Source organism: Colletotrichum aenigma (assembly GCF_013390185.1).
Source record: "Colletotrichum aenigma strain Cg56 chromosome Unknown KSG_Cg56_contig01, whole genome shotgun sequence".
In the NCBI taxonomy this organism is placed as follows: domain Eukaryota; kingdom Fungi; phylum Ascomycota; class Sordariomycetes; order Glomerellales; family Glomerellaceae; genus Colletotrichum; species Colletotrichum aenigma.
The window spans coordinates 4,434,570-4,461,902 of record NW_023500907.1 but is presented as its reverse complement, the minus strand read 5'-3'; the positions used below and the strand labels follow the sequence as shown (position 1 = coordinate 4,461,902).

General features: G+C 49.3%; 6 protein-coding genes across 6 annotated transcripts; 4 read left to right on the top strand and 2 right to left on the bottom strand.

Annotated features, from left to right (window-relative positions):
- Nucleotides 1-1,185: 1,185 nt before the first annotated feature.
- ybdR (putative zinc-type alcohol dehydrogenase-like protein YbdR) lies at nucleotides 1,186-2,619 on the bottom strand (the record flags this gene model as incomplete). Its single annotated transcript, XM_037316417.1, has 7 exons — nucleotides 1,186-1,282; nucleotides 1,367-1,459; nucleotides 1,514-1,542; nucleotides 1,599-2,160; nucleotides 2,223-2,369; nucleotides 2,431-2,485; nucleotides 2,538-2,619. 7 exons carry the CDS (start codon nucleotides 2,617-2,619, stop codon nucleotides 1,186-1,188), a joined length of 1,065 nt encoding a protein of 354 aa, XP_037184776.1.
- Nucleotides 2,620-8,431: 5,812 nt separating this feature from the next.
- Nucleotides 8,432-8,849, top strand: CGCA056_v001155 (uncharacterized protein; the record flags this gene model as incomplete). The annotated part of the gene is made up of 3 exons (XM_037316416.1): nucleotides 8,432-8,519; nucleotides 8,598-8,747; nucleotides 8,806-8,849. The coding sequence occupies 3 exons, from the start codon at nucleotides 8,432-8,434 to the stop codon at nucleotides 8,847-8,849; spliced, it is 282 nt and encodes a 93-aa protein (XP_037184779.1).
- A 578-nt stretch (nucleotides 8,850-9,427) lies between these two features.
- cpr-8 (Calpain-like protease palB/cpr-8) lies at nucleotides 9,428-12,192 on the bottom strand (the record flags this gene model as incomplete). The annotated part of the gene is made up of 4 exons (XM_037316415.1): nucleotides 9,428-11,081; nucleotides 11,155-11,468; nucleotides 11,526-11,736; nucleotides 11,831-12,192. 4 exons carry the CDS (start codon nucleotides 12,190-12,192, stop codon nucleotides 9,428-9,430), a joined length of 2,541 nt encoding a protein of 846 aa, XP_037184778.1.
- A 1,606-nt stretch (nucleotides 12,193-13,798) lies between these two features.
- Nucleotides 13,799-16,114, top strand: ANT1-1 (Peroxisomal adenine nucleotide transporter 1; the record flags this gene model as incomplete). The annotated part of the gene is made up of 7 exons (XM_037316414.1): nucleotides 13,799-13,902; nucleotides 14,061-14,617; nucleotides 14,699-14,936; nucleotides 14,983-15,074; nucleotides 15,784-15,835; nucleotides 15,910-16,012; nucleotides 16,079-16,114. The coding sequence occupies 7 exons, from the start codon at nucleotides 13,799-13,801 to the stop codon at nucleotides 16,112-16,114; spliced, it is 1,182 nt and encodes a 393-aa protein (XP_037184773.1).
- A 2,105-nt stretch (nucleotides 16,115-18,219) lies between these two features.
- Nucleotides 18,220-20,159, top strand: VTS1 (the record flags this gene model as incomplete). The annotated part of the gene is made up of 3 exons (XM_037316413.1): nucleotides 18,220-18,730; nucleotides 18,797-20,077; nucleotides 20,131-20,159. The coding sequence occupies 3 exons, from the start codon at nucleotides 18,220-18,222 to the stop codon at nucleotides 20,157-20,159; spliced, it is 1,821 nt and encodes a 606-aa protein (XP_037184772.1).
- Nucleotides 20,160-23,768: 3,609 nt separating this feature from the next.
- On the top strand, nucleotides 23,769-26,977 carry sfc4 (Transcription factor tau subunit sfc4; the record flags this gene model as incomplete). Its single annotated transcript, XM_037316412.1, has 5 exons — nucleotides 23,769-24,920; nucleotides 24,971-25,790; nucleotides 25,861-26,091; nucleotides 26,146-26,490; nucleotides 26,556-26,977. 5 exons carry the CDS (start codon nucleotides 23,769-23,771, stop codon nucleotides 26,975-26,977), a joined length of 2,970 nt encoding a protein of 989 aa, XP_037184775.1.
- Between the last annotated feature and the right edge of the window lie 356 nt (nucleotides 26,978-27,333).

The following is a 27,333-nucleotide window of genomic DNA, read 5'->3' as shown; positions in this document are numbered from 1 at the left end:
CTTTGCACGTTGTCTCATCTTCCCAGTGCCCCCGACGGAAAAGCGGCTGAAAACGATGACTGGCCTGCCAAAATCTATGTCCGCACCCAAGCGCCACGGTTCACTACCTATGCGGCAATGCAGCTAGGCAGGTCTAGGCCGGTTGAGCCGAGACTCCTGCCCTCGTAGCTCCGAATGTAACTGGACATCGAAGGTAAAAGCACGGGGTAAAAACAAGAAGAAGAAAAAGAAAAAAAATCTTGCGCGATGGTATCTGTCTACTATTGGTTAGGGCTTGGAAGGGGGGCGAGCCTTCAAGTCCATATTGTTACCAAAGATCATCGGAAAATCGCCGCGGTACATGCATACCTTATAGTTTGCGGTCTACTAAGTTTTGTATGCGATTACTGGTGGATACTACCGCAACCAAACAACCCACAACGGGCCGAGAACCTTGAGAACTCTTCAGAGTACAATTCATCAGTCATCGTTGTTTACTTGGCCTCATTTCTGATCGCGTTCAACTCCATTCCGACAGAAGCACATCCACGTCGCTTGGCCCATCACGGGCTGTACCTCAGTATGGCTGTTGAACAACATCTTCTCGACTTGACCGCTCTGGTGCTCAGCAACCTCATGGACCAACATGACTGGACTGAAGTGCAACTTCACGATGATGGTCGACCTCGCCCACGACCTGTCATCACCGGTCTCCCGCCGACCAGGCTTTATATCCATCCCGACGAGCAAATTGAGATCCTAGAGAAAGAACAAGTCACAGGAAAACGTCCCAGCCAAGCGCCAGAGTTTGAGTGGGTTCTACCGGTTCATTTGAGCGAACAGTGGACGTTATCCTCGTTCGCAACCATTTTTGATTCCATCGATGCCCTACCTCGCATGGCTCACTCGGCAAATATTTCAGATGCAGCCTCGGGCAGAGACTGGCGTGGTGCAGGTCGCCGAAAGAGATTGTTGCTTGCCGTCGTTCACGATGACTCGACCATCTCCTACTATCTCATGCACGAAGGCATCGTGAAGCCTAGGCAAAACTAAAGACTTGCACCGCACCCAACCCGACTTTTGTTTCCTTCTCCCGGCATTCTATTCTGTCCATTCCAACCCAGCTTGGCAGCGGTAGATTGGTGAAACCCAAGGACCTACCGAAGTGGTACCATTGCCGGTAACTCAACGGCTCGAGCGACCTGGTCACGGCGTGAAGATTACCTTCTGGACCTTCATCTGGTTGAATAGCGCATATCCCTCGACAGCATCGCGCAAAGGCATGATGCGGTCGAACATGAATCTGTCCACGGTCAGATTGCGAAGCTAGGATGACGCTCTTGCCCTGCAAGGCTTGTCGGACAAACACAGCACAATCTTGACCTACCCAACTTTGTCTTGCTTCTTCTCCAGCAAGGCGAGAGCCTCTGGGAAGATGGATCGCACGGGGCAGCGCCCCATCTGGACTCGCAGGTTCTTGCTTTCGAAAGCATCAGCGCATATGCGGGTTCACTGTCGGGTTGACTATACTTACCTATACGCCTCATCTCCGTTCCACGGTATCTGCGTCTCCGATCAGCACGCCATACAGTATGTGTCGTGTGATATCGGCTACTCACCTCAGCGTTGTGGACGCCAATGCTGCTGATCACGCCAAATGGTCTAACCACATCGTATGCCGTCCTCAGTGCAGGGGAGAGGCCCACAACCTCGATGACAACATCAGCTCCACGACCCTCCGTCACCTCCTTGATCCGCTTCTCCATTCCGGCACGGTCTGTCATGAAGTTCAAGGGCTCCGCGCCCAAGTTTTTGGCCAACTCCAGGCGACTGTCGACACTGTCAATGGCAAAAAGATGCTTGGGACGATACTCGAGGGCGGCAATAATGGCACAAAGACCGACTGGGCCGCAACCGATCACAACAGCAGTAGCATCCAGTCTCTCCTTATCCTTGAGCATGGCGAAGCCACTCTTCGCACCGAAGAAACCAGTCGGGAAAATGTCGGCCATCAGGATTAATGCCTTATCGGAAATGGTGCCTGGGGCCTTCATGGAGGTGCCATCGGCGTGAGGGACACGCACATATTCGGCCTGCCCGCCATCGAGAGCGGGACAACCAAACAACTTACTGTTGACGCAACGGGATGAGTAGCCTTTGTCGCAGTAGAAGCACTTCATGCTGGGCAAGAGAGGTTCTATCAGTTCCGGAGTCCACGGGTGGAAAGGGTTGTCAGAACTGACCAAGAGGCCGTGAAAGGAGTCACCACCCGGTCACCAATTTCGAGGGAAGATACACCAGGGCCCTTTTCCACAACTGTGCCAGTAAACTCGTGGCCCATGATGAATCCGGTATCGGACGGCTGGTGGCCGCGGAAGACATGCAGTTCCCTAGGGCGCTGTCAGTTGAATGGTGAAAGCGCAATGCTGATTGAGGCGCAGAGCGTCTTACGAGCCACACAACGCCGTCATCTGCACTTTGATGATTACATCCTCCCCATGTTGGACTATCGGGTTGTCAATATTGACTAGCCGGCGGTTTGAAACCACTGTACTGACTGGTAGGAATCGGCCGTCGCTCGACAGAAACATTCTTGGGGCCGTTGAAAACGACGGCGAGCATGGAACCGGCAGTTGACATTGCGGGGTCGGAAATGGATGGAGCAGATCGATACGTCAGGGAGAGCGGGCTTCACGATGAGACGAGAATGTCGGGCTGATCAAGAGTATGCCAAATTATAGCAATAACGAATGAGTAACTGAGCCGAGGCTGTTGGCCAATTTGATGGTTATTAGAATGGTGGGTGGCGTGTTGCAGTTCTCCCCTCCACGTTGCAGTTCGCCTCGGCTCCGTTATCGCATCGCACCCGGTAGTAGGGCATCACTGTGCAAAAGCGGACTCTGCGCACAGTCTTTTCTGTACTATCTCGAGAAACCCAGCCATGATGAACTCAAATGACCGGCGCCAGGGAGACTAAGGTATCGATACAGAAATTGCGAGACTGAGGCAGCAAGGCCAGATCAAGTGCAAGCCGTGTGAGTCTGCTGATGAATAGAGGAGGGAAAGACTGTGGCATAGGACGGGCGTTGTTCACGTATAGAGACTTGGCAGGAGTTTGCTAATATTGGCCGATAAGCCATTATACATACCGCAGAAGACATCGCTAATGACCTCTCTTACGCATGAGAATATGGCATGGTATTCTATGATATAGTGCAGGAAACGAGTAAGGTCACAAGTTGAGGCTCATCTCACATTAATGAGGGGGAAAGACCAGCTGTTAAGTCGAGGTAACCTTGACAGGCAATGAGAAGAGGAGGGGAAGAGACATAGTATTGGGCCTGTGCTTACCTAAGGCAAAAATGGACAGATGCTGATTCCACGAACCCGAGGCTGGCAGCCGTCGTTCCGCTGAAGAAATCCCCGTCTGGGGTAAGGCAGCAGGCAGGTAAGGTGAGGTAGTCCGGGGTGAGATTGTGCGCGATCGAACGGCGTCCTGGGTGGGCACGACCGAGACTGAGACCGCGTGCCTGAGCCAGCCCAGTTCAACGGACTTGGCGGTGAGGCGCAAAGCCGGCGGTCGTCTCCTCCTGTGCCAGCTCTTGTCTAGTAAGGTGATTCAAAAGTTGCGAGAGGGCTCCCAGGTGCGGCGCGGCGGACCTTGATACCTGGATGAGGCTTCCCCCCTTCCTCCCCCTTTAAACCGAACGAGGGATTGCATCTAATTAAACAAAAACGCGGGGTGATGCCGAAATTTGGTATCGAGTTTGGCCTGGCCTAGTCAGTCCAGCAGTGAGTGAGCACTCTCCCTACCTGCGCTGAATTATAGTAACATTGGATCCAACCGCTCCTCAACCTGGAGACGGAACAAAAACGGAGAGCCCTTGGTCTGTGGGCGACTGTGCCCAGAGCAGAGCCGTGCTCCGTCCGTACCTAGGTATATTATCTTATTTGCTGTGTGCTCTGGAACCTGGCATTGCGGCACGTCAACACCGTGACTCGTCCAGCTCGCAGGAGGCCAACCCCAGCCTCGGAGAGACGACCGGGGTCTGTTTCTTGGCTTTTTAGTGCTATCCAATCAAGCGACGATAGACAGGCTCCCCCCTTGGATGATCCGCCTAATGGATTGAGGCTTAGAGGCTTAGCGGCTCGAGTGCATGGGCTCATCGCGGGCAGCGGCGGGTCTGCGGTGGATCTTCCGGGCTGTCAGCATCGCAATTGGACGGACGCGGCAAAAGCGGCCAATCACAGAACAAAAGAAATCTTCTGCTCCTACCCTGCATTGTGGCCCTTGGACCTTGGCCCTTCACTGTTGGAGAGAGGGACGGGTGGGGAAATGGGGGAGGGAAGGAGGGGGAGAAAGAGAGACAGGAAAAGAAATGGAGGGGGCGGTGGTGATGGCTCCCACGGATACTGTCCTTGTGGTGCATGTAAGGTAGATCAGGTATATTTTCGTGCTGTGCCGAAGCTACTTGACTTTAGGGACTTCACAAACTTCATGGTGCCCGTCAGCCAGTCGAGGGACTGTGGTAAGTAACTATCGCCAATCATGGGTAGCCAGCAACGGTGCACATATAAGTTAGCTACAGTATCGGCACCTACGTTACAGCTTGGCAGACAAGGCATCAAACAGAGTTTGCGCCAATGTCCTACTATGCAGTAGATGTTATGATTATGGGCAAGTCCGTCGTGATTGGCACTTGCCTACCTTACCTTAGGTATGGCAACGCCAGGCTTGGCCTACAGGCAGTACCTACGAGTACCTCGGCAAATCCCTGTCTTCAGCCTCCACTTCCATCCCGTTTTCCATCCAGTGCTTTGGGTGCGGCTATTTGGCACCGACGCCAGCTCCAGCTCCAGCTCCAACTCCAGCTCCAACTCCAGCTCTAGCAGCACCACCATTAATTACTTCTTCACTTCAGGTACGAGGTATCCCATATTCCGCGCAGGCGACTTCCCCTCACTGCGCCCTCGCTGCCAATCCTCATTCTATTCCATTCCATTCCACCCCGAAGACAGCATGGCAGCTACCTACCAAGTAACCAAGCCCCAAGGTTCCATCCCATCTTGCCTTCCCCGCTCCAAGACGAGCTTGAATATGGGCAAGAGCATATTTCAATCAGGGACCCAAGGATCCAGTCAATTGCGCAGGCGTAGGGGTGCGACGCTTGCTCCTTCTTGGGCACCCTACCATTTCGCCAGCTACCTATCTAGCACTCTCTCAAGGTAGTGCCGCTTGCTCCTGGCTGAAAGTTGTGATTGGTACCATTGCATAAGGAGCCAGATGACGGACAGAACGACCTGCCATGTATCCGTTCCATAAGCCGGGCTTTCCTTTTCGACTGGATTTAGAGGGGTGGAGGACAAAATCAGCGAGGCAGGGCGGGCGGCTGGTGAGGCAAGGCAAGGTAACGTAGGGCAGAGGAAGGATGGCGAGGCATGGAAGGTATCTGCAGGTAGCTTTGCCCCCAAGGCCTACTGCGACTCTCTTCACCGATACATTGCGGCACATGGCTTTAGCCTCATCTGACAGCGCAACTTCGCAAGGCACCTTCTGCTTCGTGCGGCCCCAGGTTCTTAGCATCAGACCCTTTCCCCATCTCATGTTTGTACAATCCGTACCTCCCAACTCCACACGTCGTCCATGTCCCTACTACGCATGCTAGGTACTCCCACTATCGCTCCCACGTCCACGCCGCCTGGTTTCCCCCAATCCCCATGTCTGATTTTCCCGCACCCCTGCTCACTTGAGAACACGGCATCTCGTGTGTCTTCGTCTGGTGGACACGTCCCCTTCTTCCCCATCACTGGGGTCACGCGGTCCCTCGAATCTATCTGTGGCACTGGGCGTATCTCCCATACACTCCCAAGAGATTATGCGCTAAAGCAAACCAGTGCTGCCTCTCAAAGACACAACCATCGGACCATCGTCAGACAAAACAAGAAAAGACACACACAAACACACACACACACACCTGAGAATAATCGTCCCGGCTCTACGCTTCCTCCTTTTTAAACACTCGTCTGGCTGGTCTGCCGTAGCGCTGCCCAGAAACTCGCGCTCAGAAAACGACAGACAACCACCGCAGTTACACCTCGGACCGCGACTTCGACATCGACCTCGAGATCCGGCGATTCGACTCACCCACCTGGCCTGACCAGCCTGACCTGAGGTCCTAAGGTCAAAGGCCAAGGTACCTACCTACCTACCTGACTGGGCTGCCCAACTGCCAACCTTCTCGCACCATCATTCTAAGAACCGGCCTTGCCTACTTACGGAAGCATCGCCGTCCTTGTTCTACCGTCAACGCTTCTCACTAAACAATACTGCTATCTACCGGGCCTTACAGACGTCTTCTCAATTTGACCACCACGCTGCCCGCTTTCTTCCACCTCACTTTCGTCACCTCCGACCACCCTCGTCCGCCATACCCCATCTGCATGGTTACCGTCCACACATTCCTGGGCGCCCTCTTTTATCCGCCAAAAAAAACGACGCTCTTGCCCATCTACCCCGACTGAACCCCGGCGCGCTCACTCCTGATCACTATCTCCCCCACACCCTCTGCTACTAGGCCACACCGACCTCGTTTTTGACATCCAACCGCTGCCGCATACCATCCTCTAACTCCCGGCACACCTCCATACTCACTCACCTCCCCTCATACACTGCTTTTCTAGCCCACAAGAAGAAGCTGGACGGCATCTACGGCTGCATACTTCCCGTAGCCTACGACGGCGGCGACAGCTGTCTTCGTGGCCGAATCCGCGACGCATACCCATACGACTTCAAGCCCCCAACGACGGTCAGGCCAGCATCGTCATTCGCAGCCTCGATAACAGCGTCCTTCGCTGCTCCCTTCGAATTCCAGCAACCGCCGCCTTGGAAACAGATCAAATAGACCAACCTGTCAACGAGAACAACGACGACGACGACGACGGCAACAAGGCGTTCAGCCTTTTGAGCAAAATCTCTTTCATCGGCGCAACAGGCCGTGCGTATTTGGCTTCATCATTGTCGCTCCCACTGGTGCTGCGCTGCTACTTCTGCGCTGCCGCCGCCGCTCGCATTCGACCCGTTTCTCCCTCATGGCGGCGTAACACCGTCTGCGCCGCGAGCCACATCCCTTTTCAGTCGCGACAACTATGACTGCGTCGGCTACTCAAAATTCCTTCCGCCAACCATCTGCGACCGATTGTTACGACCCCGATGACGTTCTCCCCCGCGATAGTCCCCAGATGCAGCCTCATCGTCCCAAACTGTTGCCCTCTCCCAGCCCTCCGCCCACTTTCAGCTCCGATCGAAAACCACCTCACGGTCGCCGCAAGGTCGAACCCATTCAGGGCGATGCCGTGCTAGTTGCTCATCTTGGAAACGGCAGACAGCCAGAAATAGCTCACGCTGCTGCCCTGGAGCCACTGGCATCTGACAACGGCTCCGAAGACGATTCGTCTTCACCTGAGTCCCCTGGACGCGGCATGAACCGCCCACCACCCCCCGATTCTTTTGATCTGAAATCCCTGGCTGCCGGTGCTCTAGCGGCCTTTACGACGCCGACTCCCGCGACTGCTGCTGTCGCTGCTGCTGTGACAGCGAAGCACGAGCCTTTGCATTCGAAAGATGGGACTGGAGGTCAACATGAGACGACGCTCGTGGGGATAAGCAGCCGAGAACTGCCCATTCGTGACGAGCGCCCGGGTCTCGCTGCTCCCGCAATTGTGTACTCAATTGGGGACAAACTTCCCTCTCAACACGCGGGACCTTCACTGCACAAGCCCGATATCACGTCGCCGGTTAGCCCCTCTCAGTCTGCCCCTGGAGGGCTACCTCCTCTATTGGACTCGCCCAAGTCGGATGGCGGTGGCCATGGCCCACTGCCATCCATACGAGCACAACTAGGTGACTTCAAACGTTTAACAGAATCAGCCATGAGTCCAGACAAAGACATCGGCCCGGCTCGCCATGCACCCTCCTTTCCACGATCGCCTCCTGCAAGTCTCCCCAGGCTGCCGTCCTTAGCCGGTCTGCCAGGTGGACATGCCTCTCCCCCGATTTCACCAAATGAAGGTTTCCGAAGGGAACTTCCATCACCTGCACATTCGATTCCTGTTGTAAGCCCGTACTACTATTCCTCGTCAAGTGGTGGCGGGCCGCATAGGCCAAGCGCCGATTACAGTAGTGGCACAGCCGAAACCCCTAGTACCGACCAAACCGCATCAACACCAGCAAATTCAGTAGCAGACCGTATGAGCATCGACGGTCTCACGAATCCTCCGGCGGGATACGTATGTACATTCACTGGATGTAACGCTGCGCCGTTCCAGACTCAGTACCTTCTGAACTCGCATGCCAACGTCCACTCCTCTGCCCGACCGCACTACTGTTCCGTCAAGGGTTGTCCTCGCAGTGAGGGCGGGAAAGGCTTCAAGCGAAAGAATGAGATGATTCGACATGGGCTTGTACACGACTCTCCAGGATATGTATGTCCATTCTGTCCGGATCGAGAGCATAAATACCCGAGACCAGACAATTTGCAAAGGTATGATAACCCTGTAACGCAGCGCTTCGGTCTTCTCCCTTCGTCTTACAGGTTTATTTGTCTAACCATGTTCTAAAGACATGTCAGAGTCCATCACGTGGACAAAGACAAAGATGACCCGCTGTTACGGGAGGTCCTTTCCCAGCGGCCAGATGGGCCCAACCGCGGCAGACGGCGCAGAGGAGGGCCTGCTTAACATACTAGGACAGAGTCTGATTCATACTTCACGTAAATACTTTTTCTTTCCTTCCTCCCACTAGGTTTCGGATGCTCCATATCGAGCCAGACGAGATCAGGCTTTGGGCCCATGACCGGATTGGTTGTAAATAGGGGCTTTCGTTGTAGCCCACGGAGCTGCGGGCTACGATGCCGAATTTGCGATTGGGGATTTTGTTTTTGGCCAGTTTTATCGCGTTTCGTTGTTCATTTGCGAAGAGGGAGGCATTCTTGGTACGGATCATGAGGCCCATTAAGTTGGCACGGCACGAGTTCACGACGGGAATTGTTCTGTCTTGATCCAAAGGGTTTCTGGCGTTGCGGTGGACTATATACCACATTGACGAGTCGTTCGCGTCGCGTCACGTTCTGCCTTGTTTCTTGGTTTTAGTTTCGTCATTCTAGTATTCTACCTCACGCCGGGCCCCAGACTCTCTTGCGAAAGCATCCTTGGGGATCGTAACAAAAGTAACCATTACAAGCACCATGGCATCCTCCAAGTTCCGATTTTAGACTACCACATATTGTAGCATCCATCTCTCTCTTCTTCCCTCCGGGATGGGCGCATATCGTCGGATCATGGCCGAACACACACACAACATACATGGCATCATGTACAAGGTTCATGGCTAGTACATATAGCTCTCTCATAAACCGTAATGCTTGTTTCTCCTGATGGATAGAAGAAATTCTCAATTCAGGCCGTCCACGACTTGCCAGTTGCCGACTTGGACTACGTTCTCACTAAGGAACTCAACTTCAATGTTGTGGAAACCCTGGCGACTCCCAAGCTGTTCGATCACAATCCACAGTTGATCATGCAGGAGCCGGTCTGGCTCAATGTCAAACTCGGGTGTCCGTACCGCCATGGTGAGCTCCCGAAACTCGCCACCTCCGGACACCGTGAGGACCGATTCTTGAGGACCACGCCCGTATACGAGAGATACGCGAACAGCAGTCGTTGGAATGTGCTGGCTGTGGCGTCCCGTCAATATAGGACAGCGTACGACAACCTGCGCTCTGGTAAGTCTTGATACTGTCACCAGCGCTCTCCTTTGCTCCTCCCCTTCACCGAAGACGAAGGTCGGCGTTCGAATGCGCAGAAGGCCAGCTCCATCATTCAGGATGGGCTGAACCTGACATTCAGCGTGTGATCCCACACGCATCCCAAAGTCAGCGAGCTGGCCTGGTTCCCAGGTCGAGCAGACGATTGTATAGGTGCCCGGATCTACTATTGGGACCTGTACGAGGGCGTTCCCTCTTCGGTAGTCACCCGAGCTAGCAACGACGTCCTTGACGCCGATGGAAGTGACCCTCTTCCCGTGTGCCCAGACTAGGTCGACATGGATAGCCACCTCCCGATCTGCCGAGGAGAGGAGAATTGACAGTGGCGTTGCTCGAGGAATGAATATGCTGAACTGGGGATTTTGCGAGTACGTTATTGAAGACGCATTGCCCCCTGCAGTCCTCCTAGTCCATGCGCTCGACAGTTCCCTATAGTAGCTCATTTCCTCTTCGGCAGGCTTCACCTCCAACGAGGCTCTGGAGAATAATGTAAAAGTGCAGGTGTAATTTTCCAGTGGCAGGTCTTGGTGGGCCATGACAATGGTGTACGGCTCACCAGCGCGGAGCTGGAATTTGGCCAGCGTCTGCGGCGAGTCAACGTAAGGCCCCTGATACGCATAGCCCTCTCTGACTTGGACCTTATTGCCCTGGTTCTCGAATATGAAGATGCTGGTGAAACCCAACTGCCTAGATACGGCAGCTAGTGAAGCAGATCGCTTTCGGGCAATTTCCAGCTCCTCATCTGCGAAGTGTCTACTCAGTAGAATCCACACTGTCTCATTAGTTCGAGATCTCACAGAGTACTGCGGATTGTAGGCTAATGAGGATGTCATGTTCTGTGACGGAACGCGCCATGTGAAATGATGGTCCTGTCGATGCGTGAACATGTCCGGATTCCAGTTCAGGTACATGGACTCGAAGTTCTGGGCGACATCGTCGACGGATATCCAAAAAGAGCCCACAGGGCGAGAGTGTTCCGGCGATTGAGTTTCAACGGAAGTATGTGCCTTGGACAATGAGAGGCTCGCCGTTGCCTCAGCCAGCCCAGAAGAACCCACTCCTTTCCATACGAGCCCGTCACACCAAGGGTTCTTGACCAGAAGACGACGGGCTGATGGTGAATTGTCAATGTCGAGCACGGCGTAATCATGCTCGCCTACGAGACCGAGAGCATCCTCCTCAGAAGGAGTCAAGCGGCCGGTACCAAGCGTGATAATAAGGTTGCTGGCATGGTACTCTTCCTTGATTTCTTCCCACTTGCCTTCGAGGTCAACGTCCTCACTAGGTCGCCTCGTCAGCTATCCTCACCAGCTGCAACTGACCGTACCACGGTCTTGAAAGAATTCTTACGCACCTCTGCAGAAAAAGCTGCTCAGGGATCCAACCTGTGAGAACCCACAAGTCCGTGCCAGAGTTACTACCGGGAAAGTCATAACCTCCGCGTACTTTGAGGTAGGCCTTTTCCATCAGAGCTGGCCATAAAAGATTCGGGTTCAGACGGTCCACGACGAATAGGGTACGATTATTCCGCGAGACCGGAAGCCGGTCGTCAACTACGACTTGGCGGAAACAGCCGTTGAAGTGCATCCGAAAAATGTACTTTCCGTTGCTCGAGATTCTCGGTCTACCCATGTCATGATCGAATGGAAACATGATGGAACCGAGTATCTATATGGCCAGTCACGATTAGCAAGTTAACTTGCGCTCATACGAGATGGTACCCACAGAGTGTTTCTTGCCGAGGAGAATTCGCATGGCAGCACACAAGCTAGCTACCACAGAGCAATCGGTTGTAATGTCCTGCACTAGGTCGCATTCACCTTTGGTGCCCATAAAATTATCATCTACGGAGCCTGATATTGCTTTTTCGACCGGTCGTTTCCAACCATCAAGAATAGCCTCTTGACGTGCTGACATGGTAAAGTCGGCAGGGTCTCTGGGTTCTGGGTGTGAGTGACGCAGCCGGCTATCAAACGACGCAAGTCGGTCGTGGACGTGACTAGACTGGCTTCAAGGTCTATGGCACTCACGTGAAGATTTGAATACCCTGAGATGGGCTGAACACGTCGTCGGCAGGGTCGGTCTGCCACGGAGGGAAAATGTTGCCATGCAGACGAGATGATCGAAGGAGGATTGTACGCTCCCCAGTAGGAATCTGACGTACCTGGCAGCGAGAACTACCAGCCAAGGAAGGGCCGGTCCCGCTCAGGCTGTCAGAAGCTATGGCGACCGTGCTGTATTTTAGTTTCTCAGCATGGGCGATGAGTCTCTCACAGCTTTTCCTGAAGCGGCCGCGGTCAGCCTGCGAAGTTGTCTCCTTTGCAGCCTTCATGTACAAATCGGCAGCAGCAATAGCGTGGTTCAGCGCTTCGCGGCCTGTCGATCTGGCCATAAGGGCCTCTTCTCTCTAAATCGCGGGCCGTATTTGGTCAGCAGATCGTGTTTTCGAGACAACGATGTCGGTGTGGGACAACTTCAATATGTTTCACTCACAAGAGCTCTTGCTTCCATAGTGCCGACTGAGCAGGCAGCATGGCCAAGCTCGCCGATGTGCGGGAGGAAGCAGGTTCAATGAGGCAGGTCGTAAGGCTTCCAAGATCCTGGAGCGAAGAGGCAAGCAATTAAGCATCAACCAGCCAGCAGCGAGGTTATTGCAGACACATGACATGAGACTGTGATTCCAGCTCGAACATAAGGTCAAGCTGCTCTTGCTCTGCGGTTAGCTGTCGATCTGATCCTGATTCGAGGGAAGGGAGATCAGGGCACGACTGACACCTTACGGATGGCAAGGGTCTGCGCGGGGGAGGGGTTTCCTGAGGACGTAGGCGCGTGGTTGGTAACAGGAATCTACGTATGTGAGGGAAGGCCCCGTTATTGGGTTGGTGGGATGAGACGGACTTAGCGGAACGGGCGCCGGATGGAGGCTGTGCAAAGCAAAACCAACAGTCCGACCTGACACAGGGCAGCGGCAAGTACAGTAGTGATGATGAAGGCCGTAGTGGGTTGAGTAGAGTAATTCAATCATGTTACCTTGGCTGCTAATTTCGAAGCATGCATAGATGAGTGAGAGAATTGAAATAATTCGATGCGGCGCACCGCCTGCCCGGAATCGCTTGCTGGCTGGTCACTGTGCCATATTTTTTTCCGACAGACACCTTTGCTTAAGGCATATCTCTGCTGTGCGTGCGTAGCTCTGCTGCAGCTACTGACTTGCTTACCTTATCTTAGGTTGAAAGAAGTCAGACTCGTCGAGACAGGCCTCCAAGTGCTGAACGGTTGGGATTTTCCGGCGACTGGGGCTGCATCTCATTCATCTGTGGTCTCGTCCCATGAGCCAGCCGTCTCTCTTGTCTCATTGAACGGTCCATGTTCCACGCCACGAGGCTCCTTCAAGTGCCTAGGAAACCTAGGAAGCTAGGTAGGCGTAGATTCCGAATCACTCCACATTGCATCCATGCTTAAGTAATGTGCCGAAGCATTCCCCCCCAAGGGACCTCACCGATTAGCCGAACACAGCTTGGCTGGTCCGCCGGCTGGCAGGGTCCCAGTCTCAAAGGGCCGAGGTCGTCGGCGCAAGTCGACACACCTCCCCGGCCCAGCAGCTCGTCATAGCCACCCATGGGTCATGGGGAGCCGTTGCGCACGCTTGTCGCCCTTAAAGTTTGGACTGGACCCTTCGTCTCGACCAACGTTGTGCACTCAGCTTGACCGTAGGCCCCCAGTGAGCTTTAGTTGCGATTTGTCGTCGTCGTCGTCGTTGTTGTTGTTGTCATATCACCCTTTACTAAGTTCGCGGGAGATACTTGTATTTCCTCATCGCCCGCTGTTCTAGCCTCGGATCCCGACCGGGGCGGATAGCCGACGCCGACGCCGACGCCGACGACCTCAGGCCCTTGCCGCGGCCCTACTGTTCGTCCCCCTGAGGTGCTTGTCGCGACACACTCGTCCGCCTGCCTGCCAGTGTACCGTCCTTCCGCTTTTGGAGGTAAAAGACAGCCATGAGTGCTCAATCCAAGCCGGCGAATCTATCACCATGGGGCAAAGCTGTCGCTGGCGCCACCGGTGCCGTATTGGCCAATACGTTGGTGTATCCTCTTGACATGTGAGAAAACCTCCTCTCCCACCTTGCTGCATCTCTTTTCACGATACCTTCGTGTGATCCAACCCAGCCGTCGCCATGCCTGGCCCCAATTGCTTTCGGTTCGATCGTTCAATTGCCTCTCATGTCCTATCCTAGCTGACCGTGTTTTCCCCAATCAGCGTCAAGACGCGCCTGCAGGTCCAAGTCAAGTCGCAATCAACCACAACCAAGTCCGAGTCGAACGAGCCCACTGAGCCGCATTACTCTTCTACTTGGGACGCTCTCAGCAAGATCGTTACGGATGACGGTGTTAAGGGCCTTTACTCGGGTATGGCTGGCTCCCTTCTCGGTGTCGCTTCGACAAACTTTGCCTACTTTTACTGGTATTCTGTTGTCCGCACACTCTACCTGCGCTCTGCCAAGACATCTGCACCACCTTCAACGTTGGTTGAGCTGAGTCTCGGCGCGGTCGCTGGCGCTGTCGCTCAGCTTTGCACAATACCTGTTGCTGTTATTACCACTCGCCAGCAGACCCAGCGCAAGACCGAACGCAAGGGCTTTGTCGATACGGCTCGGGAAGTCGTAGAGGGAGAAGATGGCGTATTTGGACTGTGGAGGGGGTTGAAGGCGAGTTTGGTACTGGTCGTCAACCCTGCTATTACGTACGGTGCCTACGAGAGACTCAAGGAATCCTTCTTCCCGGGCAAAACCAACTTGAAACCATGGGAAGCCTTCCGTATGTTGCCCATTCATTTGACTACAGTTACACCTCGTGTGCATCTCCGCTGCCAGACCCAAGCTGACTCGGTATCTTTAGTCTTGGGAGCCGCGTCGAAAGCGCTGGCCACCATCACCACGCAACCTTTGATTGTTGCCAAAGTTGGTCTGCAGTCAAGGCCCCCTCCCGAGAGAAACGGCAAGCCTTTCGGTAGTTTTGTGGAGGTGATGAAGTTCATTGTCGAGCGCGAAGGTGTCCTGGGTCTTTTCAAGGGCATTGGCCCTCAAATCCTCAAGGGCTTCCTCGTGCAAGGCATCCTCATGATGACCAAGGAGCGGTATGTAAGCATCCAGTACAGCCTAGACCAAGCTAATAGAAGACAGCATGGAACTTTTATTTGTTCTTTTCTTCCGTTATCTCAAGAACCTGCGAGCCAAGCAGCTGCAGAAAATTGCGCAGACTGCTGGAGCGGCTGGTAATGTTTCATCGATAAAGCCACTCATTGCAAGGTGAGGCATGGCCAGTATCATTAGACAGGCGGCCGAAGCGGCCGCTGAAGATATAGATGCTTCGTACCGATGAGCTTGTAGAACTGGAGGTGGATGAGCAGCACTTGGCATTGTCTAGAGGCAACAACAACGCAAGAGTGGCAGTTCTGATTTCAAACAGTGCAACTGAGGGTTTTCTTTTTATCTTCGCGTTGTGGTCGTCTTTTTTCCTTTATTTTGTTCTGTGGTTATTTCTGGCTGTCGCCGGTGCAAGCGGTGGCGTGTTAGGAGGACTTGCATGTGTCAAAACGATAGACTTACAATTGTGCAACTTGTCTCTCTCTGGTTAAATTCATAACGACGTGTCGCAAGTGCTTGGCGGTGGGACACGGTAGGTCCATGCTCAGGTCGAGAGGTAGTGTACTGTGTAACTACCTACCTTAGGTAAGGTAAGGTATGTCTGCATCGATACCCCACTTGCGGCAGGTACGTACTTCCACAAAATTAGGGCTGCTGTTTTTTGCCCACAATCCCAAAGTCACCTTTTCCGGCTACCCAAACTTCCACGGACGACACTCCAGATCTCTCCATCACGTCAGGGGCACCGTACGACCGCAGCAATGGCCAGTAAGTAGTGACCCTATTGTTCTTACACCAATTGCCCAATCGACAGTTTTGCTAATGTTTTGATCGCAGAGTCCAAGAACTCCTCGCAGCACAACCAGTCGCGCAAGGCGCACCGCAACGGGTATGATTGAACCTCTGCACCCGACGCAGTCAGGAGAACATTCTGGATATTAACGAGTTCTTCTCTGCCTTTAGCATCAAGAAGCCCAAGACCTCGAGATACCCGTCGCTGAAGGGCACCGATCCCAAGTTCCGCCGCAACCATCGTCATGCTCTGCACGGCACCATGAAGGCCCTCGTACGCCTCCCTTTACGATTCGACCCATCTTGTAATCGTGAAAGCAAGTACTAACGTCTTCGACAGAAGGAGCTTAAGGAGGGCAAGCGCGAGACGGCATAAATGGGTAGCGCTGGGTTCATGGGTATTGGTCTCTTCTACAGCATGGCTACGATGCAACGGGGCATAGGGAATTAAATGGAACTGGCGAAAATTCAAGCCAGCAAATGAATCAATCAACCACGATCCAACCTCGGCCTTTGAACCTTTACCTGTGCACCTTTTCTGTCCAGTATTTTACCAAGTGGTTCAAGAGAGTCAGCGCGAATATCCAGCTCAACTGTGCTTCGGACGAGAACCCCGCGCTCCCCATACTGCTGGTTGACTAACTCTACTCGAGAAAGTACACGTCGGACGTGGGCGAGTGAAGGACAGGCTACATTGTCGTGAAGTTGCGAGATCCTACGACGTGCCTACCAACGCTTCTTGCATTTGTAGATTACACGGAAATCGAATCGAATATTAGTCAACTTGGCTCGCAACATATACGCAATTGATACGATGTAAAAACCAAATGCACACGACGGGGGAACTGAGTGTAAGGGGCAGATTTTCTGGTGGTGAAGGATCCGTTGGCGTTGCGGAACAATGACCTCTTCAAGAGAATGAAGATTCTGCCCTTTTCTGAGTGCTCTCGATGGTGCCCCCGTCACCGATGCTCTTCTTTTGGGCTAGTCCGATGGCTGATTCCTCCACTTGGTTCAGCGGCCGAATCCGAGCTCGCACCCCGAGTCACGAATGAGACTTAGACAGAGTAGTTAGGAAGGAATCGGGAACCACAAAAGAGAAGCCCCGTCTCCAGTCTCTCTCCCTGACCCACCCAGGTACTGGAAACTGCAACACAACTCAGAAACAACAAAGGCACGCTGTTTGCTTCTATCGTGCGCCACTCGTAGGTCGCTATAAATTCCAGGTAATTTGAAACGAACCAGTCAGGCACTACAATTACGGGATGTTGCGCCCTATCAGTCAGTCAGCAACTTGACCTGAAACGAGAGAGGCCTTTCACGGAGAGTTGCCTATCTGGTCCGTATTTGTACTGCATACAGTAGACGACAGGGAATAGGGAACAGAAAAAGATACGTGGGTGGTGCTTTGCGGCGGACTTCCCGATGTTGAGGTATTATGACTAAGCAGAAGCCACGCCACGTTGCTGAACGGACCCCAGGCACATGAGTACGTCTCCTCAAACCCAAAGAAAGCAATTCACCCTTTTTTTCTTCCTCAACCCCTTCAATCGGGTAATACCTTCAGACGACGCCAGCCTTGAATATCGTATTACCTGCCTGGAAGCAGCACCTCTTGAATAATATTGCTCGCTCGCTAGAGCATTGAATTTCTGACCATCTTGCCCGCTCCTCTCCCCCACTTCACTATCATTCACACCCTCACATCTCTCAGAGAGCGAGTCGCCATTATACCATTGTACGGCGCCGCCGCTGTCCTCATCCGGACTCGCTGTCGACAGAACAAAGCACGCGCGAAGCCGCTTGCCTTTCCTTCCCGTCATATTTGGCACGACTCAAAACAGCACTACTCCAGCATCCCGCCATCTTGCCCACCAGGCAACCCTCAGGAAATCACTATCCTGGGCTCTCTCAACCAAAGCCCTCCTTTACCGACAAGACATGTGTTAAGCAGGTTCCTCATTCAATCCCGACTCCTTTGAGGTCAGGCAGGTTTCTGCAGGAGCTTTGGGTACCAAATACGTACCATAAAGGATTTTCTCTTTTTCCTCCCGCACCCTCGGAATTCTGCCAAACGGGAACAAAAGAACAGGTCGCTTGGCTCCCCTGAACTTCAATTGAACGACCCTCGGAAAATTTGTCTGGCTGCTCAGCTGCCCAATTCGCTTGTTCGGGTTTTGCACTTCGCAAGCCGATCTCCTAGTTTTCCTCTGGAGTGGCACCAACGGCATTCGTTCACTGGAATTGAGTTGATTGGATCTTGGGACCATTCGAAATCTCGAAACAGCGCTGGTCCCTCCTTTCCCGGGCCGACCCCCCTTCCATCGCTAGACAAAGACACGACACCCTTCACCGTAGCCACCGGCATCGTTTCATCTGCCACCTGCCAACTTTTCCGCCGTCATTTGACATCAACCTCTTCGCCGCCACTGCGCGACTTCACCCTCCCTTATTTTCCGCAGTCTGTCGACCATGCTCAACATGTCTGGCAGTCATAATGCGGGAAACCGCAACAGTACTCCCGAGGCAAACACGACGTCTTCTCTTCGACCCCCTTCGTCGAGGGCTGTCCCTGCCAATAGCCACTTGAGGGCTTCGGCAGACATGGCTGCCCTTCAAAACTCGTCACCCTCGAGTCGCATTAGACCATCCTCCGACTTCTATGGTCAGTCTCAGCAGGGCCAGGGCCACGGCAACCACGAAACAGACCCCCAGGATAAAATTGCGCAGCAATGGATAGCCGACATCGACCAGTATGAAACTACATTGGAGGAAATGGCGGCGGCAACACTTGACCAGGATTTCAAGGACGAGTTGAGTGCTATTGAGCAGTGGTTCAGGGTTCTGAGCGAAGCCGAGCGCACCGCTGCTCTCTATGCTCTTCTGCAACAGACTACTCAGGTACAGATTCGGTTCTTCATCCAGGTCCTCCAACAGATGGGTAAGAACCATCCAATGTCCGGTGTCTTATCTCCTGCCAACTTCGATAAAGGTAAGTTGTTCTACCCAAACTCCCTTCGTTCATTATCGGCAGCCTGTTGACTTTCTGCCGCCAAAGATCCCATGACCAACCGCCTTAGCGATGCCATGAATAAGTTGAACGTCGACTCTGCTAGGAACTCCATGGTCCGTCCCTCAAGCACTGCTACTGGCAAACGCCAATCGGGTCTCGACCCCTCAACCATCAATGCCATGTTCCCCGATGCTGCCGCAGCCATCGCAACTGAAAAGGCAAAGTTCACACAGCAGACTGGCGCACCTCCCTCGTCAAACCGCAACAGCGCAGTTGCAGCCCCAACCATCTCTGCTCCAGGCGACGGTCACGACTCGAACGGACAGAGCCAAGGCTCTCCATGGACTGGGACCGATCAAGCTGCACAGGGAGCCAAGCCTTCTGGCGGTCAACCCCCGATGGGTCAATTTCAAGCGCCACCATCAAGCGGCTTACGATCCCCTCGCCCGCAGATCTCAGGCAACCAGAATATCCAGAATACCACTTTAACTACCAGTGACAAGCCGGCGGATCTTCCCCTCTTGTCCCCTTACAATCCCAGCGGCGGAAACTGGGCGTCGATGGTCAACACCCCCCTTGTCGCCAACTTCAGTGCCCAGCAAAGTGGCACTCAGGCAGACATGGTTGCGAATGCAACCGCCATGAAGCTCGCGGCCCTTTCGACGGTCAACAATCGCTTCGCTTTGGACGACGTACGCAAGTACAGACGTGCTCGCTCGAACGATGCCCCTGGCGGCGCCCCTCAAGGAATGCCCCCGAACGCACAAGGTGTCAACGTTCCGGGTGCCAACGTCGTCATGATCAATGAGCATGGTCAAGTGCTTACCCGCGAGCAGATGCTAGCCCTGCAGGCACAGAACATTGGTTTTGGTCAGCACCGGTCTCGCCCTAGCTCTCCCGGCATCGCGATGCAGCCGGGCTTTGGTGGGCCAATGGCGTTCGCCTCTCCCCAGAATAACGGTTTCCTCAGCGCCTACGATGGATCCTCACCCCTTCTCAATAATGGTATTCCTCAGGTGAACGTGGGGCAGCTGGGTGTTGGAGGTCATGAGGGATATCTGTCTGACCACTCCGATATGGTGCGCGGTCGATCTCCTAGAGGACGACGCGGCAGTTCGAAGCCTCCTGAAGATCCCACAGACCCTACTCTGTTGCAAGACATTCCTAGCTGGCTCCGAAGTCTTCGTCTGCATAAATACACCGAAAACCTCAAGGACATGAAGTGGCACGAGCTGATCGAGCTGGACGACAAGGCTTTGGAGGACCGTGGTGTCAATGCTCTCGGAGCTAGAAGGAAGATGCTCAAGGTGTTCGAGCAGGTGAAGGGTGAGTATTGGACCAGTTGATACCCACGATTTCGAAACTGACGCTGCAAATAGACGCCAAGGCAGACGGTAAGCTTGGTTAACAAGTCAGGTTTTGATCATGATCGGTACACACGAATGCCCGTTTCTGGGGATTGAGAATGCACAAGCACCTAGGATTGTTGTTGGTTATAAACAACAACAGCAAACAACGGGGCCGGTAGCACCAGTCTGTGCCTTAGCTGGACAGTGGGTAGGAGAGGTGAAGGCGGTTTGGAAGGTTTGGTTTAGCACCCATTGCGATTCTGTACGTATATATACACAAGATAGCACACCAGTCTTGGCGGTACGCGGAGAGACGCTCTAGGTTAAGGTCCTGTTAGCGCCACTGCCAAATACTGGCGATTGCTTTTAATCTCGGGTGTGATCCGATGCGTGGACAAGTGAAAAATACCAAACAACGGTACAGATGATCATTGCGCAGTTGTTTGTGTGAAGAGCTTCCTAAGCTCATGCACTATGCGACGTACCTGCATAAGATAATGAGCGCCGTCGCCATGTGATTAGGTAGGTAGTACAATATAGGTAGAGAGGCCCATGCGCAAAGAAAGAGTGGGGCCCGGGCACACATGGATGAGGCGCACCTTAGGTACCTCTAAAAGGCAGGCAGGACTCATCAACTGACTGCCTATACCTAGGGGCGTTAGTTAGCCACATTAAGTGTAAAACTCCTCTTACTTATATAGGGGGCGAAAAAACAGGGTTTCTACGTAAAAAAGGGGTTTTCTAGCTAGTTGTATAAAAGTAAAAAAAAAAAAAATTTACCACAAAAATATCTTTTTTTAAGATTATACTATAATTTAAAATTGTACTTTTTTTAATTTTTTTTTAATTTTACCTATTAAGATATTTTATTAAAATAATACCAACTTAATATTTACTAAATATACTATATAAATATTATATGTTATTTAATATTAAACTTTTTATTTTAGTTATTTTAGTAAGCTTTTATTTATAATATTATTAATTTCAATTGTTATTTAAAATTATAAAATGTTTTATATACTAGGTGGAAAATATTTAAAAACTGTTTAAATTAATTACAATGTTTTTATACTACTTGAAAAAAAATAACTAACTAAAGTTATTAATAAAAATAAAATTTTAGATTTAATAATATTTATTATATAACTTAATATTATTAGTTTTTTAGTTACTCTATTTATTATTAAAAAAATAGCTAATATTTTTTTTAATTAATTAAGATTTAAATCTTATTTTAAAGTGTTTTATAAAGTTTTAAAAAACTAATTATTTAAAGTTTTTAAAAAAATAAAAGATTATACTTATTAAAATTTACTAAAAAATATTTAAATTTAATTTAGTATTAAATTAAAATTTCTTTAATTAATGTAAAACTATAATTTAGAATTATAAATTTAAGTTTTTTAAAATCTAAAATATTTATAAATGTAATTATTATATTAACTACGTTAATAACTACATATATCTTATTTTAGTCTAAAAATAATAAAAATAGAATAGATTATATAAAATTATTAATTTAGTTAATGAAGAGGCATATATTTTAACTAATAATAATAATATTATTAGAAATACTATTTTAATTTATTTTTATTTTTAAAATATAACTAATTCCTATTTAAATTAATTATGATATTAATAAAAATATCTGTTCTATATAATTTCTCATACTTCTTTTTAATTAAAAGATTATAATAAAATTATAATATATATTTATTTAAGAAATTAATAAGATTTTAGTAATTTAAATATGTTATAAAGTTATAATTTAATATTAATATATATAAAAACTACTCTAATTAGTTTAAAATACATAATATAATGCTAAATATTTATATTAATAAAGCCATATTATTTATTATTTATAAACAGTTTTTTTAAACATACCAGCTTAAAATTTATAAAATATTATATTAATTTTAACATTATTATTAAGTTTTTTCCCTTTATACTATATACTTATTTTAGTTTATAAATATAAAGATCTTTTAGTTATTTAAAAGAAAAACTTATTAAATAATATTATAAGAAATTATATAAAACAGTACTTTTATATTTATATATAAAGACTTTATTAGTAGCTTTTATTAAATAATAGATATTATATATATATACTTAAATATTATAATAAAGTTTTAAAAATTAAATATTTAGCTACTTAGAGATAATGTAATTCTCTTTTAATTAGTTAAATATATATAGTTAGCTTAAATTAATATATTTAACTACTTTTATTATTATTTATTAAATAAGAATAAATTTTAAAAAGCTATAATATAAGTTGATATTATTATGTAATATTATAATACTAAATAAAGTTTCTTTATGTAGAAAAATTATAAAATAATAAAGTTTATAATCTTAAAAAATAATCTCTACTATAAGAAAAACTAGAAAAATATTATTAATTAAAATACCTAAATAAAGTTATAATAATATAAGTAGTAAACTTAATAAAATATTAAATCATAATACTTATTCATAATCAATACAATATACATAGAGATTATATAGGAATAAGAGATATAAATTACTAAAATTACTAAAAAAGAAGTTAAATAGTAATATATTATATTAAAAAACAAATCTAAGAAATAAAAAAAAATTATAAATAAAATACATAGCTATAGAATACTAATGAGTTGATAAATATATAAAATAACTACATTTAAAATAATAGTTTATTTATATTAATAAAATTAATGATTACATACTATTTAATATAAAAAACTTGTAACATAAGCTACTTAAGTACAAATAGTAAATTAATTTTAACTTTATAATTATTACTAAAAAAAACCTAAGATATTATTAAGTATTATATAAAGCTTTTTAGCTATTTTAATATGAGATATTAACTAAAAAGAAATATTATATTAATAATAATAACTTAAATATTTATAATAATGTTAATAACTTTATTGAAAAATAGAAATAATATTATTTTAAGTATTAATTTAGTTAGTAATATTAGAGTTAATAATAATATTATTAAAATTAATAAGTTTAAATTATTATTATTACTAATATTAACTTTATTAGCTATATTAATATTAATAACAAAATAATAAATACTTTATTTTACTTTATAAAAAAGTTTAATATATTTATATATTAATAGTATTATAAAGAGTAACTCTTTAATAATACTTCTATTAATATAAATAGTAAAGAAATAGAAATATATTATTAATAATATAAAAAGTAATAATATAGTTATTTTCTATGGCTTATTAATATTTATATAAAGTATATAGATATTATATATATAGCTAGATAGCTTTATTTGAAAATAAAATAATAATATTACTTTTATTACTATATAATATAGTTAAAACTAAAAATTATATTATAAAAAGCTATTAATTTAGTAAGTTAATACTAAAAAATGCTACTTTTATTAATCTAAGTAAAAACCCCCTTTTTTAACGTAGAAACCCTGTTTTTTCGCCCCCTATGTGAGTAGGGGGGCTAGCGTTAGCCTGCGCTGCTTGGACCCCTGGGTACAGGTAGAACCTGAACTTGGACCCCACGCCTCCCGGTATCCTTCACCATACTTGCCAACGAACAACACCATACATGCATTCGGATTCCTATGAGTGCCGGGTTATGAATAACGCATTTTGAACTCTGCCGACGCCGCTGGATAGCTCCGAGGCACTGCTATGGAGCGGGCTCCGGGCGTTCTCGAGCCTCACGGCTTGAGAGACGCAACTGGACCCAATGATGGGGATGAAGACATCGTGTCCGATGCCGACTCGGACGAGATGGAACTACGTGGAGACATAGCCAAGTTTGACCAGTCAGTTCGAGAGTTCCTGTCCTCCCATCAAGGAACGGTTACGGTCGACGATGAGGATGAACACGAACTCAGAAGACCCCGAGCAGCTATGAGATCGAAGGCTGCGACACGTTCCACTATTCGGGGTCCCCGACAAGCTGCGGAACCCCGAGGCGATATCAAGTTTCGTCTTGCCAGAGTCAACCAAGCTTTCATGAGTGGCGAGTATGACCGCGCGAGGAATCTTGTCTTTGAGATCATCAGGATTAATGCCGAAACACATCAAGCCTGGACCGTCTTAGCTTCCATATTCCGCGAGGAAGGACACAGCGATAAAGCTCTGATGGCCATGGTTATTGCTGCGCATTTGCGTCCCAAGGATGGTCCAGGCTGGATGAGCTGCGCATCCTTTGCCATGAGTCTAGCCGAAGAAGGTCAGGATGGAGCTCTCAAGACCGCACTGATGTGCTACTCTTCGGCTGTTAAAGCACAGCCTACCAATCTCGATGCCAGACTGGGCAGAGCCGAGGCAAGTCAAGCCCAGGGCTTTCTATCGCAAGCAATTGCCGAATTCTCCTATGTCCTTGAGCGTCGGCCTTTCGACATTGGAATTGTGAGAAGACTAGCCGAAGCTTGTGCTGATCTGGGGGGCGCCGAGGACGTAGAAAGAGCTGTCGTCGCCTACCAAACATACTTCACTCATGCGCATGCGGAAGACCGTGGTGTCGGAGACGAACTTTCGTGGCACGATGTCGGCATCTTTGTAGAGCTCTTTGCCTGCGCTGGCGACTACGCGAACGCCATATTGCAACTCAAATCGTTATCTCGATGGATGCTCGGGCGACGCAATGAAGGGCTATGGGACGAATGCGTTGATGACAGAGAGTGGGACAGGGAACACACTCGTCGTCTTCAGATTCCGGCATTCGATCCATCTGCCTACGACCTGTACACATATGGTCTAGGCCTACCCCTAGAATTCAGGGCCCGTCTCGCATTATACCGGCTCAAGATTCGGGATGACCAAGAATCCAATGTACGTCTCGTGTCATTCATCTGCTGCTTTGCTGACTGACACGCCCTCAGCTCCACCTTCGCTGGCTGGACCCAACGGAATCCGCAACAGCCACCGCCGTTCAGGATTTCCCCTATCTCATTCGGGACATTGCTGACGAACTTTACATGGTTCCGCGCATTTCGGAGGCACTTGATTATTATGAACTCCTGCGACATTCCATCTATGGCCAAGATGCCACACTGCTTCTGCAGCTTGGCCGCTGCTATCTGGCCAGATCCGACTTGGCAGCAGCCGAAGACTGTTTCTTGGTGGCGATACAAGTAGATGAAACCAACATCGACGCTCGCATCGAGCTGGCTAGGATCTACGAAAAGGCCAAGGAAGAAGAGGAGGCACTCATTCTTCTTAGCGAGGCCGCCGCTTTGGACCGAATCAACGATGGAGGAAACCAGCTGGAAGATGTTAGTGGAGATGTGAACAGATCACGAGGACGCGCATCAGCATTGTCTGACGCCATAAAACCACGAAGAAAGCGAGATCAGAGGCGCAGACCCACAAATAACGGGGTTGTCCGAGCTAGATATCGACCCAGGAAGCTCGTTGCTCCGGACCAGCGTCTACAGGAAGAACGTGCCCGAGCTGACGAGCTGACTAGGCGATATGAAGTCGTCCGCAACCTGAAGAGAGATATACAGGCGGGTGACCACTCACTGATACCGCAATGGATGGCCGCTGCTGGGGAACTCGTGGGCGACTTCAGATCTTTCAGGAAGTTCTATCCCTGGGACAAATATCTCAAGTTTCTCGGTGCTGCCAACGATGTAGTTTTCAGTGCATCCTCTAGGACGCAGTCAGGCCTCTCAGAACTAGCTGAGAGGCTTTCGAAGAGTAAGAATCTGCCCGTGGTATCAGGATCACTTCTTCTACACTTCACCAGTGCTGACAGGCAATCGTACAGACATAGCCCCATCCATCTTGGACGACAGAAGGATCAACGTCGCGTATGAGGATGACGGCTACCGTGGCATTCCTTTTCGCGAGTGGCTCGAGCTGTTTCTCGATTATGCAGTTAGTCTAGCATTGGCCAATCGTGCCGAAGAGGCATACCAGGTTTGCGAGGCGGCGAGAGACTCGATTGTATTCGTGAACTCGAAAGACTACATGTTCCTAATCCACGTGGCGTGGGCAGGTAAGCTTAGTCACACGTAGAATTTCGTTGGCGGAATAGCTGACGGATAGACAGCGTGTGCCATATATCTGGCTGACGAGGAGATGTGCGTGGCTGTGGCAAGGTTTTTTATGAAGGTCCGGCAGCTGGATTCGGATTCCTACCGTATGTTCGCAGCCTTGTGCAGGTTGTGCCAGTCTCCTGCATCTTGGTACAACTCCGGACCTGCTCAGAAGTATATTCTGCGGCAGATCAAGATGATCGATGCCTCGCATCTGTCCAGCAGTCAGGTAGACAGGCATCGTGAAGTCAACCATCGAGAGGCTACTAGCCCTGCTGAGGCAAAGCAGCTTGACATATGCCTACTGATGCTCTACGGACATATCTTGTTCACATCGACAAGCTACACCTTCGCTTTAAGTAAGTGGGAATCAGTCTGGAGGGGCGGGGCCTTGGCAGGCATGGACTGACCGACAACATTACAGATTACTTCCTCAGGGCGCGAACTCTAGACCCTTTGAACCCTATGATTAGCCTCAGCGTCGGACTCGGATACATTCACCATGCCCTCAAACGCCAGGCAGACAACCGGCAATACCTGATCATGCAGGGGTTCGCCTGTGTGTTCGAGTTTTGCCATTCAAAGCTCACGGGAACGCCAGACGAGAGACGAGAGGCCTTCTTTGGGGTCGGAAGAACATTCCACATGCTTGGGCTGCACCACCTGGCGCTGGAGTGGTACAGAAAGGTCCTTGGCCCAGAACAATCACAGATTGACTTGCAGCTGGAGGACGTGGCCAGTCGAGACGTGATTTTGAGTGCCGCATATAATGAATATGCCCTGTTCATAAGTAGCGGGAGTGTTGATGAGTTGGAGAACGTTGTGCTGCCTCGTCTGGTTCTTTAATTGAAATGTGCTGGCCATTGCACCATATGGAATACGGCCTGTTGGTTTCATCGAGGTTGCAGGTGCAGACAAGGTACATAGGATCCTCCTGGCAGTCAGTCAGCCTGGGGGGGGCGGGCGGTCAGAGGGCTTCTCTTGTGGTTTCCGATTCCTTCCTAACTACTCTATATCGATATTCCATTCGTATGCAGTGTACGCATACACCTCTGTATCAGAACAAGCTCCAGGGCTTCAGTGATACATAGTACTTCCCTTGCCATTACAGGAAGGTGGGGTAACGAGAATTCTCCAATTGAAATTTTCGCGCTAACCCACCGAAGTTCCATTTTTCTGTCACCCCGCCCCAGGGTCATTCA